The sequence below is a fragment of the Anopheles cruzii genome, chromosome 3 (genome assembly GCF_943734635.1).
Source record: "Anopheles cruzii chromosome 3, idAnoCruzAS_RS32_06, whole genome shotgun sequence".
Lineage (NCBI taxonomy): Eukaryota > Metazoa > Arthropoda > Insecta > Diptera > Culicidae > Anopheles > Anopheles cruzii.
This window is the reverse complement of record NC_069145.1, coordinates 54,793,837-54,811,020: the sequence shown is the minus strand read 5'-3', so window position 1 is coordinate 54,811,020 and position 17,184 is coordinate 54,793,837. Positions and strand designations below refer to the sequence as shown.

The 17,184-nt window shown below is 48.1% G+C and overlaps 1 protein-coding gene across 1 annotated transcript in view; it reads left to right on the top strand.

The window, feature by feature from the left end:
* Positions 1-5,678: 5,678 nt before the first annotated feature.
* Positions 5,679-17,184, top strand: part of LOC128271941 (protein vestigial) — a 49,508-nt gene continuing 38,002 nt past the window's right edge. The window contains exon 1 of the mRNA XM_053009633.1: positions 5,679-5,884. Coding sequence (XP_052865593.1) covers positions 5,789-5,884 — 96 coding nt within the window. The 5' untranslated portion in view covers positions 5,679-5,788. The remainder of the gene's footprint in view (positions 5,885-17,184) is intronic.

The following is a 17,184-nucleotide window of genomic DNA, read 5'->3' as shown; positions in this document are numbered from 1 at the left end:
AGCCGCACGTGACAGTTGGTGCCACGCGTAAAAATCCACGGAGCGCGAAGCGGCCACAGCCTCTACCCCTGCCCGCCCCATTCCGCGCGTTTCATTCGCGTTTCCCTTCGCGTTCTGTCTGTCTCGCCACTAACGAACAAGCTTTCGCGCGCACATCGCGGCGCGTCTGCCGGTTCTGGCAGCTCGCAGGACATTCCTCTGCACGAGTGACGAGATTTCGTAGATTCCTTGCATCCGCATCCGCGTGAGCGAGCCACAGCTCGACACGGGCAGACCAGCCCGACCCGGCCCGACGTCCTTCGGAATGGCGACCGGCAGCCCACAAGCGGGTCAACAAGTAATCTGAAGCTATGGGCTCCTCTATTCGATGTGCGCCGAAAATGTACCCAAATTATTTTGGGGCCAACAGCTGGTACGAGGATGTTTTTGGGGTGGATTTGGGGGGAGGCAGGAGGTGGTTTAGAATTTAGAACAGGCGCCAGGGAATCCATCTTTATCGGAAACGGGTCAGGGCGCATGTGTGATGTTTTGAAAACAATGATGGTTCGGAGTGTCTCGAACGGGGCGACAGCCCCGGGAGTCCCCGCAAGGCTTTAATATGCTCCCAGCAGAATGTGTCCCCTTTAATAGTTGGAGCCTCGGATTTTGCTTTCGGAACCCAGTGTGATGTTTGCACTACATTTAGTATTGAGAATGTATAATTATAGTTGTATAAATTGTATAATGTGCAGGGTGATCCATCACGGTCGATACTATTTAAATGTTGAGTAACTCCACTATTTGTCAGTCGATTTTGACAAATAAAAAAGATTTATTAAGGGTACACAATGCCGTTGATTAATAATTCACTCAGAACACAATATCGATCAAATGACCGCCTCCATTAGACACACAAAAAGCGGTCCTTTTTTGGGCACTTTCCATTGCGTTTGACAACACTTCGGCAATAAACAACGTAATGGCAGCAATTTCCGCTGTGATGTTAGCCTTCAGTTCTTCAATGTTCTTCGGTTGGCTGGCATAAAATAGCTTCTTCAAATAGCCCCACAGAAAGACGTCAGAAGAAATTCGGCATTAAAAATTATGCACAGTTTTCACAGTTAAATGATTATTTTCAATGTACAGCGCTACAATTTAAACCCACTGTTTTATCGTAAATTGATCTACGACAGAAACGGCATAGACTGACGTCTCAGAATCTTGTTCATTTGTCAAAATAGACAGACAAATAGCGGAGTTATGTAACATTTAAATAGTATGGATCGTGATGGATCACCGTGTATAATGTATAAAGTCTTAGGCAAACACAAAATTGCACAAATATTCCCCAGTCGTGATTAAGTTTTGGACTATATAAGGCAAGCAAGAAAAGGCACCTACCAAAGAAAAAAATCGAAACAGTAAAAACGTAGCAAACGCAGAATGGTTGGCAAATGGAAATGGCGTCCGCTTTATTGGCCGATTCCGTGAAGTTAAACAATTCCAAGCGGTTCTTTGTTCCCGGGGGGGAGGCCGCTATCACTCGCGCATCGATTACGACGGCGCCATGTGCGAAATACAACGCCTCAAGCGAACCGTTTCGAACCGGAGCGCGCCAAGGATATTTCGCGCGAAGCAACCGATAGCCTTTGCCGCTTCTGAGTGGTTTATTACCGTGGCTCATGCAGAGTTATGGCACCTACTGCACTGCTACTGCTCCACGGTTACTGTGAAATATGCTGGCCGTGCTCCATAATCACTCACCCAATGCAAAGGCTGTGCTGCAGCGCATCGTTATGCCGAGATGCAACGGCAAGGATGGGCCAATGGCACAAGCAATGGACTTTGCGTGCTTTGCTCTGATTCCATTTTTCTTCCTCGTACGCCGTGTGTGGAATATTTTCGATGCTTAAATATTTACATGGACAGTGTGGTTAGGTAAAACAGCGCTGGCCGTCATGTTTGGGTCAAGCGTGCGTTTGATGAAGGAGCATCAAATAAAAGAGGAGCGAGAGGTAGTAAATAGCAACGATAGCAGCCACTCACCCGTCCTGGGGCCTGGGGCTTCCCGAAACAGCATTCCAAAACGGTTCGCCTGCTGTTCGTGTAACAAAATGGCCAGTAGCCAGTACCGCGCGACTTGCGCCGTAATCGCCTCCGTTCCGATTGGGTATCTTATTTCGTCGATTGTTCATCGCTGGCACGCTTGTGAAACTGATCGCAGAGCCCGGTGCATTGTTGCTCGGCCCCTTACGCCTGGTGGCCCGCCCGAGCAACTGTACCGTATAATGAGCACATGTTAATGAGCACCATTTTGCATTCCCCGCGCACAGTGCGCGAATTACTGCCGAGGCTCAGCTTGCGCGCTCAGTTGAAGCGCTTTCCGTCGTCCATCTTACGGTGTCTTTGTGGATTGTCCTGTTGCTGAAAACCGGTAGATCCCGCCTGTCAAATGGCAAGCCAAATGGAAGAAACATCGTTCAAAGACTGACTGACTGAAATCGCTTTTCTCACGTCGGCCGGTGTTTACGGCCGGCCGGTGGTATAAAATCTCATCAAACTTCCGATTTTTTACGTCCTATCAACGGAAAGAGCCATCCGCTGGCTGGCTGGCTGGCTGGCGGCGGCGGCGGTGACGGCGGGATTGATTTCCTTTCTTTGAAGAAGAAATTTGCATTGTTGAACCACATAATGCGATGGGAGTACGCCATTATCGCCGCGCAAAACTTTACTACACTGCGAGCGTTGAGAAGGGGCGTTTTCTTGTCCCACCCTCACGGGAGTTTTCCCACTCAGAAATGGGAGAATTCGCACTCCCGGAGACGACCATTGTTCCTTCGGGCGGAGGGATCGGTTTTACGGGACGACGACCGGGAGTTCAAAAGCTGCGACCAGCCTCGCATACTAATTACGGTGCTTTTGTGCGCTCCAGCCACAGCCTCCGCCGGGCGCTGGTATGTCCTTTCATTTGCGTAGAAATTAAAATTTAAAGCCAGCCCTACCCCAGCCTTTCGTTGGAAATCTTCGGCCGACCGCGGTAAATCTAGGCAGTGGCGAGTAATTACGGTTTCGGGTCCACTCACGAAATAGCTTAAGGGTCTAAGGGAAAGGTTTGAACTTTGGTTCATTGTGTGGTGGTAGTTTTCTCGTTTTTTTTTCACCTTGAACTTAGTGATCAATGGATGATGGAAGAGATATGTACAATTATTTATTTATTTTTTTAAATTTGTATCGTCAATGGGCTAAAGGGCCTAGTTGACTCTTACCTACACACTTAATACTTTTAACTTAAGACTAATCGTAGCATAACATATAACTCGATCAGAGGGACAATCAAAACAGAATACGAAGTAGTAAGAATAATCGCGGCGTGATGAAACAAACAACAAACCCGCTCGGGTGCATAAAGGTCGCGACCTTCGCGAGCAGGAATGGGAGAATTGATTTTGGCCGTTAAGAGTTTGAACCTAAAATGAGCACAAGGTGAAAGAAGAACTTGTAATGTTAGGAGTTGACCACGCGACAATTTCCTATCGCAAGAGTGCCGTGGGAATCATTAGAAAAATGTTTTATGGGTTCCACAAGTATTGAAAAAAATCGACATTGAAAGAAGGAAAACCATTTGCGAATTTCTGCTTGCGTGACGGAAAAGAAAGGGATTCTTGTACCGAATCGTCACTGATGATGAAAAGAGGAGTTATTACAAGAATCCTAAATGCAAAAATCCCTGGAGACAGCCTGGTCCATCGCAACCAAAGCGAAATATTCACTTTGCAACGGTTATGCTTTGCATATGGTGGGATACGAAAGGTGTGGTGTACTTTAAACTTTTAAAACCTAATGAAATTATTGAAGGACAATCCCATCAACAACAATTAATGCATCTGAAACAAAGCTCTGGCCATAAAAAACGCAAAACCTGTCAAAACCTATTTCAAAAATGTCGGATGGGAACTGTTAACACCATCACTGTATTCTACAGATGTTGCTCTTTCGGACTACTAAATTGTTCCGTTACATGAGTAACGATTTGGCAGCACTTATCTTATGAAAGTATTGAAAAATGGATCTCTGAGTGGATCACTTATAAAGACAGGAAGTTCTATCGACACGGAATCGAGGAACTGCTTGAAAGGAAGATGCGCTAAAATCAACCATACATTCGACTGTACTTTAAAGGCCAACCTCAAAGGCACGGAATTCAAATTGGAGGTTACGATCGAGCACACTCCCGGGGGCCTTTCGGGGCGTTGTCCGTTGCATCTATCCTAGTTGCATCGGAGGCAATAAATAAATGTAGGGATTTTGCACCCTTCAACACCGGCTCGACACCGAGCTCATCCCGATTAGTGACGGCAAGAGATACGTCTTGTTTGCGCTCCCTCCCGTCAGCTCGAGTCCGAATGAGCCTCACCATAAACTAAGCGGCCTGGTTCGCGGTCCCCGTGCAAAGCCAGAATGCCGTCGGCATCGCGCGGACAGCATAAAAACTAACCCGCACCGTGGCACCTAACCGTGGTGATCGATGGCAGCTCGTACGGGGGGCGAGATGATTGGTGGTGCTGGTGGTGCGGGGGCCGAGGTCGCTAGTGCATAAATTTGCAACCATTTTGTCACCACACAGCCAGCCACGGTGCCACCGCTCGACGGCGCGCGGATGTTGGAAGCATAGTTTCGCTTTTTATGTATTCCCCCGTGCTACCGTTGCCTCCCCTCCCCGGTATAGGCGGACAGTGGAAAGCTAATCGTTTTTCAATCGATCGGCCCGACGGGGGCCGTTGTGATCGAAAGTGCAGCCTGGACGGCCCGCCGGCCGGTCGGTCGGAGGAATCAAGATGCCTCACGCGTGTCGCAGGATTGCGAGTGCATCAACAATATGCTTACCTTTCTAACTGCTGTTGCCGCTGCGTGTGTTGATAAATTCCCTCTTCGTTTGCTTTCAGCTAGCTGCCAAGCTGTTGCCCGGAACTGAGCCTTTGGATTGAAGCGTGTGTGCAATTCTGCGATTGTCAGCGGCCAAGGAGCGTGGATGCTGACGGCGCCGCGTCAGAAGTGCATCGGTTTCGGTCGAGTGGAGTGGAGCTACGCCGATGGTTGCTCGTGGTTACGATATACTTTATCGGTGATTCGATTCGCGGTGCATCCTCGAGTTTGAATTTGCCAGTCACAAAGTCTCTCCGGAAAGTGCTAACCGAGTTAGTCGCCGAGTGCCGAGTGGTTATTGGTGATGAATTGAAACGCAACGGGGCGCTGTTTGCTGTGAAGGTTCTCTGTTCTCTGTGAGTATCGCAATCGTAACAAACACAATCCGAACAAAGCAATCGTGAGTGACGGGTGTTCGGTTCGGCCTACGACCCTCCGAAAGTGAATCTATTGATTGGTGGAAGTAATATAAAAAACCGAAACTTCTAAAGCCCTTCGCCAGTCGCGCTAATTAATTAGTGCAACCCTTGTGTAACGCGGTGCAACCGGTGCAGTATGGTGCAGCAGTGCCGAAGCTAGTGGCGAAGGGTGCAGTGGCAGGTAACAACAAGAGAAAGCTGCCGCACGAGTGATGCAATCGAACGGCTGCTGCTGCCGCCGTCGGCCTTAAACGAAATCTCAAGATCAGTCTGAAGTGACTCGGTGCAACCCGCGGTGGTCGTCGTGGTGTGGAATTGGACGTGCGGGGTGGTGAGTCTGGTGACCGCGTGGAAACTCTGGGCTCCTAGGTGGGCCCTGCCCCGATCGAAGGTGGTCCTCGTGTGCCGGTCTCAGTCCGTGTGCCGATTGAAAAGGGCTTTCGGTGCGATCGACCGGTGCGAGCGCAATGGCAGTGTCCTGCCCGGAAGTTATGTACGGTGCATACTATCCTTATTTGTACGGCCGTGCCGGACCCAGTCGCCCGTTTTATCAGTATGAAAGGGTAAGTCTTTGTTTTGCGTAGTTTATTTTTATTGCATTTGGACTAGTTTATGGTATCATTCTGGAGGCAGAATTCTATTACCTTCAAATTGCGGTTCCGACAGAACACAAAAAAACCGAACCTCCGGCCGATGGCACCGTTCATTATTGCATCATTAAATATAACGAGTTTTTAACGTTGTGCCCCGCCACCGGGCCTCATAGATTAGACACTAATTAATCAACCTGCAACCATTTAAAGGAGGTACTAATTTTATCAACTTCACATTTCCACGCTCCCAGTCGCCAGCGTACCGGTGGCCCGGTTGCTGAACAGGTTGTCTAAGCATAACACACTGTTTCGATTTTCTTCATACACACACACACACACACGCACGGGCCTCCCGATGCGCGGATTCAGGTTCTCTCGAACCAGTTCCGGCCGTTCGGAACCGGTAGCGATATGGAGATGTTCGCGGGACCGTAAAGATGCTACTGGAGCGATTAGTCTACAACAAAGTTGTGAACACGTTTGGCTCGGGGCAAAGAGAGTCCGGACCTTTGAGTTTGTAGCTGAGCTTCACCTTAAAAAATAAAGTTCGACCCCCGGGAGGCTCGACGAAGCTCGACTCCGAAGAGAAACTTTTTCTCACTGAAATATTTTGCACGAACTTTTTCGAACTTCCCTAATGATCTCAAAATGAACGTTTCACGATAAACAAAAACGCTGTCACTCAGCGTGCTGTGAAAATGCATGCGAAGTCGCCGAGAAGCGTTTTTATTTATGGTGACACTTAGCACCTCGGAACCAACGCACCTCACCGATCCGGTGGATGGCGAGGGATATAAAAATGAAGGCCAATCCGTCAAACGAACGGGTCGGGCGACCCGGTTAGTTGGCGACGGCGCCACCACCGTCACCTGGTTAGAAGTTTTTGCGGCAATTTTTGTCATCCGTACGTACTACTAACGGGCGTGTCAAGCGGCGAAAATGTAGTGCACCAAGCGGTTCAGGACTTGCCGATCGATGTCCCGGTGCCGGTAGCTTGCACCGAGCTCGCAGCATACCGCAGACGAAACCACGGGGGCTAACGCCTCGGCCGGTCAGGTGCAGGTTATCCGACGACGTCACATTTGTTGCATACTCTCATAAAGTATGCTTCCGCTCGGGTGGTTGATCGCATAAGAGGTCGAAGCTGTGTTGGACGTTATGATTCAGTACACGTCGAACTTTTCACGTACATGCGCATATGGGGCCCATGCCCAAATAATGGGGATTATTTGAACAGAAAAAAAAGAATATGAAATAACATAAAAAAGCTCTAGCTTGAGGTTCGGTAAACAAGGAGAAAAAGTGAGTGTCTTAAACATTCTTTAACACTAGATATACCACACCAGTCATTTTGACTGGTCTGGTACAAGCTATATATGATACACTTTTTTATTTGGTTTTAAAAAACAAACGGCTTAATATTTTTTTATGCTTGAACTTTTTTTTGAAAGGTTCGTTCAAGACACTTATGCATAAAATACAATTTTGATTGCAAAAAATTGGAAAATATGAAAAACTTATTTCCAAAAAAGTAGTTCTTCAACTCCAGCGGTGCGATATTGGAAAATCTCATTCAATTGAAGCTCATTTCCAGCTCGGTGGTTATGTTAAGAGTTTTGCGAACATATTACCGTAGATTACGGGTATTAAGACCTTACATCTATTAAGACCCCCCTCATTTTTAGATCAAAAATTTACTTTATTACCTAAATTACTTTATTTTTATTTTTTAACGACTTCATTTATAACTGATTCGTCATAGAAGTTATGAAATTCTTCAGTCTCAAACATATCTTCTGTTTCCAAACATTGATTAACCAGTTTTCTAGTTAATTATTCCATGTCATCATCATCTGTGTCTGAGGAATAACTTTGGGCAAAAATAGCATCATCTGCAGAGCCATCTAATGCATTACTAATACCTGCTTTTTTAAATGATTTGATGATAACATCTTTTTTGATGGCATCCCATGAAGTTTTCACCCACTGGCAGACTTGTGAGATTGTTGGCCTCTTCAACAGGCCTGATGGAGTTAAGTTTGTATCAGATTCACTCATCCATTTGGTCCACTCCTCCTTCATATTTGCCTTGAAACGTTTATTGATACTGATATCAAGAGGCTGCAATTGACTTGTGAGACCACCTGGAATGACTGCTAACTGGGTTCTCATTTCTTTAGCCTTTTGCTTTACTTTTTCCGTCGAATGCCCTCTAAACTGATCCAAAAACCAAATAAGAATTCTTCTTATTTGGACGCCAGGAGGACGGACGCCAGGTCGCCAAAGAGGACGCCAGGTCGCCTAGACCATTGCCTATCTGTGATAATTCAAAGCTAAACTTTTGCCGTGTATTTATGACAAATTTGTGGAAAGATAACACTTTTTCTTCATAAAAATCAGATCGAGTGCTTGAGTCAGCTTGCTCATGATGCCGCTACATGCATTAACCGGTTAATCCAGCAAGCCTAATCGCTGACTACACCTATTAAGACCCCACTGGATTTTAGACTGAATTTTTTTGCAAAAAAGGTGGGTCTTAATACCCGTAATCTACGGTAGTAACCATTGATCACCTGTAGACTCAAATTCGAATGCTATTGCCGAGATAGGGCCAGAGACAATCGGAAATGTATTTTAAAATAGGTCGATCTAATGAGCTACTGTTAAGCCAGCCGTAGTAGACATTTGACCAAAATTGATTTTCATAAAAAAATGTCTTCAATGCACCTTTCAAATAAAAGATCAAGCATAAAAAAATATTAGGCCGCTTACTTTTGATAACAAAATTAAAAAAAAACGGTGGTAAATCTAGTGTTTAAAAAAGAAACAAAGTTATTTGTGAATCGTTTCAACTAAAAAGCAGATAATAATGATTTGATCAGAAAACACGAAATTATGCGCTTTTCTTTAAATAAAGATTTTTTATAACGCTGATGCAGTCAAAAACTTTTTTCCACTATTTGAAACGATGCAAACGTTTTGCAAAAAAAGGCAAGGCACCATAACTCATCTGACGGTTTGTTAACATCAGTTCGCTATTTGGCCCCCGGGGGACTGATAAATTCCTTCGGACGCATGATAGTAAAATATTGACTGCACCCAGAAGTCTGACTGGGGCTGATCCGATGGTTACACGTGTTGCCGTGAATGAGGAGAGCCCACCGAAAAAAAAAAACACGAAAAACCCATGAACCTCCACTCGGGCCAATAACTGTGGTGTCCTTGCACTGTGCTCGTGTCATTACGAGGAGGGCTCTCGGATTCACAGACCGCTGTGACACACGGATTGCATTGCGATGCAGTAGCGCAGTTGCAGTAGCGACCCCGCCCCACGGCACTTTCCCACTCTCGGCTGGGCCCTCGGTTTTTTTTATGGACTACGCACCGTCGGGCCGCACGTTACGCCGTGAGTGGGGCCGTTATACCCGTCAAACCCAGTCGCAGGAAGTCGGCTGGCAATCTGTGGTCGGGTGGCGATCTGTCTGTGGCGAATGGGACATATTTTTATTGCCAGTCGGCCACAAACGCGGCCGAAACAATTGCACCAATGTCCTGGCGTCCGCCGTGCGAAATGATTTGTGGCCCCTCGGGCTGATGGGTCGTGCCTCATTCTGGTGGCTTCTGGGTGACAAATCTGAGCCAACGAATGTGCGTCTGGCTTACTTTAAATCAGCCAGCCACTTAGTAGCCTCTTCGTTGTGGATCCGCGGAAACTTACACAGACGGCGCTTTCATTGGCGCACCCCCCGGGAAAGAGCGCGAATTAAATTACGAATCCGAAGCCACATCGCGGTACCAGAAAACCAACCAATTGATGGCTTTTTTGAAGTGGCCATGCTGCGGTGAACTGTGCGCTGTGCTCGACGATTAATTGAATCCGATTGGGAGCGAAATTTGTTGCGTTTCATTTCCCCATTTCCGGATCCGCAGGCTTTCATCAACCCCGCGTAATGAGTCTCGCGCGGCCCGACAATTATGTTTTTAATTTATCAAATTTACTGCCTCATTCACTCGCGCCGCGCCGCGTTTTGATTTCTTTCCCCGGTTCCGGTTGGCCCCGGAAATCCCGGACGACAATTTATGCACCGCGAACGCGACGTGATAATTTCGCTGTATTTATTAGGCAATCAGAATGGTTGCACTGCGTTCGGGGCAATCAGGAATCAGTTCTAAGCCGCGAGCCAGGAGCCAGGAAACTAGTGCGGGTCACTCACGTAATTGATTGGAGTCGGAACATGGAGCCAAAATTAAATCCACCGTGCCGGTCGGTGTTTGATTGATGTCCTGGCTGAGGTCCGGTTGAGTTGCCAAACTTCACACGCCTTTCCGCGGCCCGCCTATTGGCCGGTAAACCCGGCTTCGAGCAACGAAAACGAATGCGCCGGCCGGATGTTTATTGTGCCCCGTGTTTTTTTCTTCCAGCCGCCCGAGGGGTATTAATATTTAATGAGTAAATTAATTATTAATTTCACCAAGAACACGAACACAGCGGCCGGCCGGCCACGGGCGGGCGGCCATTTTCAAACTCAACCCCCCCTCAAGGCTCGGATCGGTTGTTGGAAACCATTTTGTTGCCCCCGACGAGGACGCTGGCGGTGATGATGAAGATGATGACGCTCGCTGGCTCGGTGGCTGGCTGGCCGCTCCTTGTTTGGGGCCATAATTGGCCCCCGGAGGGCGGGTGACCGGAAAAGGGAATTAATTATGCTCTCTAATTACGGGCAGCCTCGGAGGGCTTCCACGAAACCGCCGCGCCGCCGCCGCCGGAAGCCATCTTGTGGCCGGCGAGAGAGAGATCTGAGAAAATAGTCTCCCGGCACACACCATTTACGCACCATTGTGCGTGCGGCCATTGTTTGCTAATTTGTCTGTCGGGAGGGCAGCCCCGGGAACGGAAAGGGAACCGGGGAGCCGGAATGCGATTACCGGGCGCAGGCAGGTCTGTTTCTGCATCTATGCACTCACCGTCCCGTATCAGCCAAATTACAACATGATAACGGGCGCGCGATCCGAGCCGAGCCGAGGGCGCAGCAGCTGGTGTGGCTGGAATTTTGATGAACCACCAACACCACGCCAGGGATCAGGGAGTGCCCCCCCGGGGGTTTGCCACACAAGTGGAAAACACTGGAGGAGCGCATCATGAAAAACCGGCGTGTGAGGTGCGCATTTAAAAAGCGATCAAATTATTCATTCGTCGTCATCGACAACCGCCGAGGATCCGGCACTTGAGGGGGGAAAAGTTATTACAAACCCGTGGAAAAAACGGGGCGAAAGAAAACACCCCGCCGGGGAACACTCTCCGCAAGGAACAAGGTGCTAGTATTTCTGCGCACCGTAACGGTTGCATTTTAAGCAGTTCCTTCTTCTTGTCCGACACGCGGGCCATTTTGGTGGCCTTCCCAGCGGCGAGGGGGGGCACATTGTTTTTACACTGAATATGAATTACACGGCCTCTCTCTGGTGAGAAGGGAAGTCACCTGGAAGTCGGCTGAAGCGGGGTCGCCTGAAGTATTCCTGTTCTTGGGCTGACTAGAAAAGCTCCGATATCATGCGACTCATACTAGGCTGTTTAATAAGTAGCCTCGAAAGGAAATGCACATTTCCGTGGTTTGAGATACACTTTATTATTCAGTATGGCCTTCCTGAACAACAATACACTTGTTCCAAGGAGACTCCAATTCATAAATTCCATCCCTGAAGTGAAAAACTGGAAGGGCTTCGAAATACGCTTCCGCAGCTGTTATGACGTCATCATTTGATAAAAAACGCTTTCCGCGCATGATTTTCTTTAGGTCTGATTAAAGTTAGAAGTCTCCAGGGGCCAAATCTAGTGAATACGGTGGATACCTCAACCATTCGAACTTCAATTCATGGGTTTTTGCCATTTTAAAAATGCTCTTGTGACACGGTGCATTGTCCTGATGAAAGAGGATGTTTCTCCTCTGCAGACCGGGTCTGTTTTCACGAATTTTCTCTTTCAGCTGGTCTCAAAAGTTACACCAAAAATCGAAATTTATTCAACGATTTCTTCGACGACACATTTTTGGACGATTTCTGGACACGAACTCGTTTCGGAGTCGAAGAACCAGGTTCAGACCGCTCTTAAGCCTCTTGTTTTGATTCAGGATCATAGTGATCCTGACCCAAGTCTCATCCACAGTGATGAATCGGCGCACAAAATCCACTTAATTGTATCGAAAACATTCTAAGTGTTGTCAAGAAAGATGCATTCGAATGAGTTTTTGTTCCATTTTTAGCGAATGCGGTACACATTTTGCAAACAGCTTTCAGGAACCCAATACTTCATTGAAAAGATTGGTTATACTGCTTAATGAAATGGCTAGGCCTTGTACTAAGTCTCTTTAAGTGATTCGACGATTTTCCCATACGATATCCTGTATTTTTTCCAACGATTTCAGGTGTTGTGTCTGTTTTTTGACGTTTTTGACATGGATCGTCTTGAAGGCTACTACGACCGTGTTTAAACTCATAAACGCCGCATTTAACCCCCTAATTGAAGGCGAAGAGTCCTTAAGCCCCGTTTACACGTAGCGATATATCTTTGCAATGCCTTGTATGAAACCAATTGCCACGATATATCGCTACGTGTAGACAGCAAAAAAGGAACAAATTGCTTGTATACGACCAGATTGGCAGATCAAAAAAATTGAATGCGCCGAGCATCAATTTCGGTCCAATCTCCATTCATGTGTGCGTGTGCTGACGGTGGATATACATGTGTGCGTGTATTGATGGCGGTTTGGCATGTTGTTTTGAATGTTTTAAAGCAAAAGTTTAACGTGAGAATAATTGCCTCGCTTTAAAAGCCATTCCCTTGACCACCGTGACCGATTAGTACTCTTGGTACGTTCTATTTTTTGCTTTGTAACCGAAACGCACAATCCAAAGGCAGACAAGCACAGTGTTTCTTCCATGGCTGTTTCCATGACACTGAGATCTGCGATTGCAAATCGAAACGATACATCGTGGCGTGTAGACGCTCCACCTTGGCTGCGATATATCGCTCGGTTAATCGATACAAGGCATTGCAAAGATATATCGCTACGTGTAAACGGGGCTTTATACACTTTCTTTACATTCGTTTATAATTTTCCTTTGCCTTTAAATCTTCCAAAAATAAATAAAAAACACTGTAAAAATCAAAATAAATAGATTCCTAGCAGCGCTCTGTGTTATCGAGGGTACGAACTTGTTGAACACACTAATAATTTATTGGACGAATGATGCAACAATGGACTAATAATTTAGAAGACTAACGTACGGTTTCGAAGTCCACGCGACATGGTTGGTCCTAGTGGTCTCCCACGGCCTGCAAGTCTTGGGAGATCCTCTTGATCAGTCGCTGGCGGAGCAGCGCCTGCATCTGCTGCCAGAGCCGCAACCGTTTCATCACCGTCGGTATCAGCTCCGTTTGCCGAAAGAACGACTCCTCCGGACCGTCCCGGCGCTCCACCTCGCTCACCAGCTCGTAGTCCGGTTCGTAGCCAATCGTGCGCAGGAAGTGATCGAACTGGACGGAGCAGAAGTTCTGGTAGATCATGTCTATTTCGTAGTGGCGCCGCTCGTCCGGCGTCATCGTGGCTCCGTCGCCAAACGCCATCCGAAAGATGACGTCCAGCTTGGGCACCTTAGGTTTTGGGACCACCACCGGAACTTCCTTTCGATGAAGCCGCGATCGGCGTGGTTTAACCTTTCCGGCCGGCTTCGGAGGGCGTGGAGCTAATGAGCGGCCCAACTGCATGGCCAGCTGACCGATTCGGTGCTGCTCATCCGCGGCCCGGGTAGCCTGTCGCAGCAGCAGACGACGCCGGAAGCGGACCTGTTGCTCAATCCGGCGACTCCGATCCGCCGGCAGCCGGTCAAAGTCGGCCAACAGACGGAGGGCGATGTCAAAAATGAACCCGAAACAGACACCGGCGGAAAGTGTCATGGAACCGCTGGTCTCGGTGTGGCGTTGGTCCGCGGCCAGCAGTTTCCCGTAGGCCACCGTTACCAGGGACTCAATTTCCCGGGTGCGCTCACTTTGGACGCACTCCTTCAATGGGCCGTCGGCGAGCTGGAGGAACAGTTGGCGCAGCTCGATCGAGCGCTTCCGGTGGAACTGTCGCCGCTCGGCCGTATCCTGGATGAAGCGCCGGATGGAGCGTATCTTTTGCGCCAACATCCGCTGCGCGTCAGCCGACTCCATTTCGGCGTTGGTCTTTACCCAGTTCATCAAGTCCAGCCGGGACAGGAGCGTCAAGGAGTTGGTGTTTAACTCGGCCACACCGGCCATTAGCGCGCCGCTGCTCGGGAACGCCGCGTGGATCGGTTTGTCCTTGGCCAGGTACTGCTCCTCGTAGAACCGCTTCACGGCCCAAATGTCGTTCCCTTCGGCGATGTCACGAAGGTTCACCACGTCGCGTCGGGCGATCGACTCGGGGAAGCTTTCCAACCGCCCGGTGGTCGCGTCCTGATGGATCCAGTCGTACCGCTCGCGCCACTCCTTCGGCATGATGAGGTACTGGAAGTTCTGGAGCTTTAACCGGCGCACCCACACACTCTCCAGGTGTACCACGTGGTTCCAGAGGCTCGTCATTCTTCGCCGGAGCCCGCGTAGATGGCGCTCCAGCTGGGCCGAGGTTTCAAAGTACGGCTTCATCGTGTCCAGCACTCGCATGGTCGCACTGAAGCGCTCCTGACGGATGATGCCCATCGCCTGCCGCAACTCCGCGCAACGTTCCGCCAGCTGCCGGTAGCACTCGGCCTCCTGCTCACGCTTGGCCGCCTGCGTCAGGATGTACTCGCGGTGATAGAATGACTCCAGCCGTCGGCGGCAGGACTCGCGAAGCTCGGCGATGGCGCTGGTGCGCAAAAAACGGCGAATCCGCGACCGGTGCGTCAGTTCATTGCGATAGTGTGCATCGAGCTGGGTGGCCAGCCGTGACGGGTGCTGCTTCCCGGACGTCGTTCCCAGCAGTTCGGCCTCGAACGGAAGCTCTGCGACGTGAAGCCGTCCCGGCACGTCCTGCCAGGCCCGAGACCGTGCCGTGTGGAAGCGGCTTCTATTCACATTCCGGTCCCGGCGTGTGGGCATCGCGTACGGATTGGCATAATCATCGTACGCCGCTGCGGCAGGGATCGTTCGGTCCGTTTCCGTTGGCCGGTGCACTATCGCCTCCTCCTCCTGCTGTTCCGCCGCGGTATTTTTGTTGCGGAAAAATGCCAACGGAAATTTGCGGCCATTCAGCACGATGAAGCTACCGGATGCGTCACTTCCAGGGTCGAGTGTTGCATCGGAGGCTGCTGCCGGCTGGAGATCCGGCTCGGCGGCGCCGGCCGTCCGGTGTAGCCAATCATGCTGCAGATTCCGGAAGAAGCCTTGCTCCAGGACGTCCCGATAGGCGGTTCGCAAATTGTTCACCCGCTCCTCGAACGAACCACGGGCTGATTCCTTCAACTCTTGGGATACCGAACTGGACGAAGCCATTTTGAGGCGCGCGAGCCTTTTAGGACGAAACAGGACGCGCGGTGATTGTTGTTGCGAGTTCGCACGGGCTACTGCGTTTAATGAGTTGGTGCGGTGGCTTTTTTATTTCGGATCGCGTCCCTACGCGATTGGGCACTTCACTAAAGCCTCCAATAGTGAACTGTGATCGGCGTATAGTGGCAAAACCTACACGCGTTCGTTGGGCGGGCTCTTTCGTCAACATTGAGGTCATTTGTGGCAAGGCCCGAACAATCGAGAAAGCACCAAGTCGCCTCTTCACATAGAGTAAAATCGGCCGTTAGTTAGCTCTTCCAAGTTCATTAACGATAAGTGGTTGGAATATAGAATTAATTAAACTGAGGACTTGTAGCATAATTTTTAATTTTCCTTTGATCCGTCCTTTATTTTAACACCTTTTTACGCTGCCCAAAAACAAACCAAGCAAGCCTAACACAATTATCTTGTCAAGATTTGCCAACAATGTGCTCAGTAAAGAGTAAATTTGTGAAACGAGAGATTAAATGCAAAGATTTCAAAAGTAATATTTAATTAAATTATAATAATAATAATAATAATAATATTTTATTTAAACCTGGTTGCTTAAAGCTATACAGGTGAGACTTACAAATCTAAGGAGACGAGAGGAGAAAGTAGAGGGAAAGGAACGCAAAGCGGACAACAAAGTCGAGCGAGACTCATTGTGAGCCAGTTCAACAACACTTAGTCGGCGTAGAGGGATTGGAGGAGTGCTGATTATATTAGGTTGCCTAAAAAGTAATCCATTATTTTTCCGGTAGATGCCTTTAGTGATCGATATCTCGTGAAGTATCGATCGTACAGATTCAAGTTTAGGATACTTTATGTTCGAAGCTGATACGCGTAGTGAAGCATCTTACGCGGCGGTCAAACCAGGACTCATGGCCAAGAAGGTTCTACTGGGTATATGGACTTGAAAGGAACCGTTTATTATGAGTTGTTTTCGTGTGGTCAAATACTAAATTCAGATCTCTACTGTCAATAACTGCACCGGACGAAGTTAGCAATTGACCAGAAACGACCAGAATCGGCCAACAGAAGAGCTGTTGTATTCAAAAGGTTTTTTTTCTTTTGTATTATAGAGAATTTGAGCTGTAATAGCCAACATTCGTCTCTTGTATTCAAAAGGTTACAAAAAAATGTCACATACGTCTTTAGTGACTTCCCAGAAAGTCCGGGAGCTAGGTTGGGAAGTGTTATTGCATCCTCCGTATAGTCCGGACCTTGCAACAAGCGATTGAAGAGACGAAAGAAGCTTCAAACTCAAAGTCTCTAAAATAAAGATAAAAACAGCAACCACGCGATTGACAACTTTTTTGTGCATTACAGAATTTTCTGAACGATGAAAAATTGAGATCAAAAAAGGATTGTGAAAACGGATTGCTCAAGTTTTTAGCAAATAACGACTGAGTTTTCTGAGGCATTATAAAGGTATTTTTTAAATGTCAACAAATTTTCCAATAAAATGGTGCATATTTGACGCAAATCGGACCATTGGAAACCTGTTAAATGTAGTTTGGAATTTCACCCAAAAATAATGGATTACTTTTTAGCCAACCTAATATAAGAAATTCGTTGAGCTGTCCTTGTACATTGCATGTCCGATTTCGGGCACATTCGTAAGTATTTCTCAGATTTTGGAGTCGCATGGAGAATTGGGTAGATCCACAGTAACAGTAGCAAGAACGTTTATATTTCCTGCCATTTTTCACGAGTTACCTCCGTGAAACTCTGGGAGTTACTC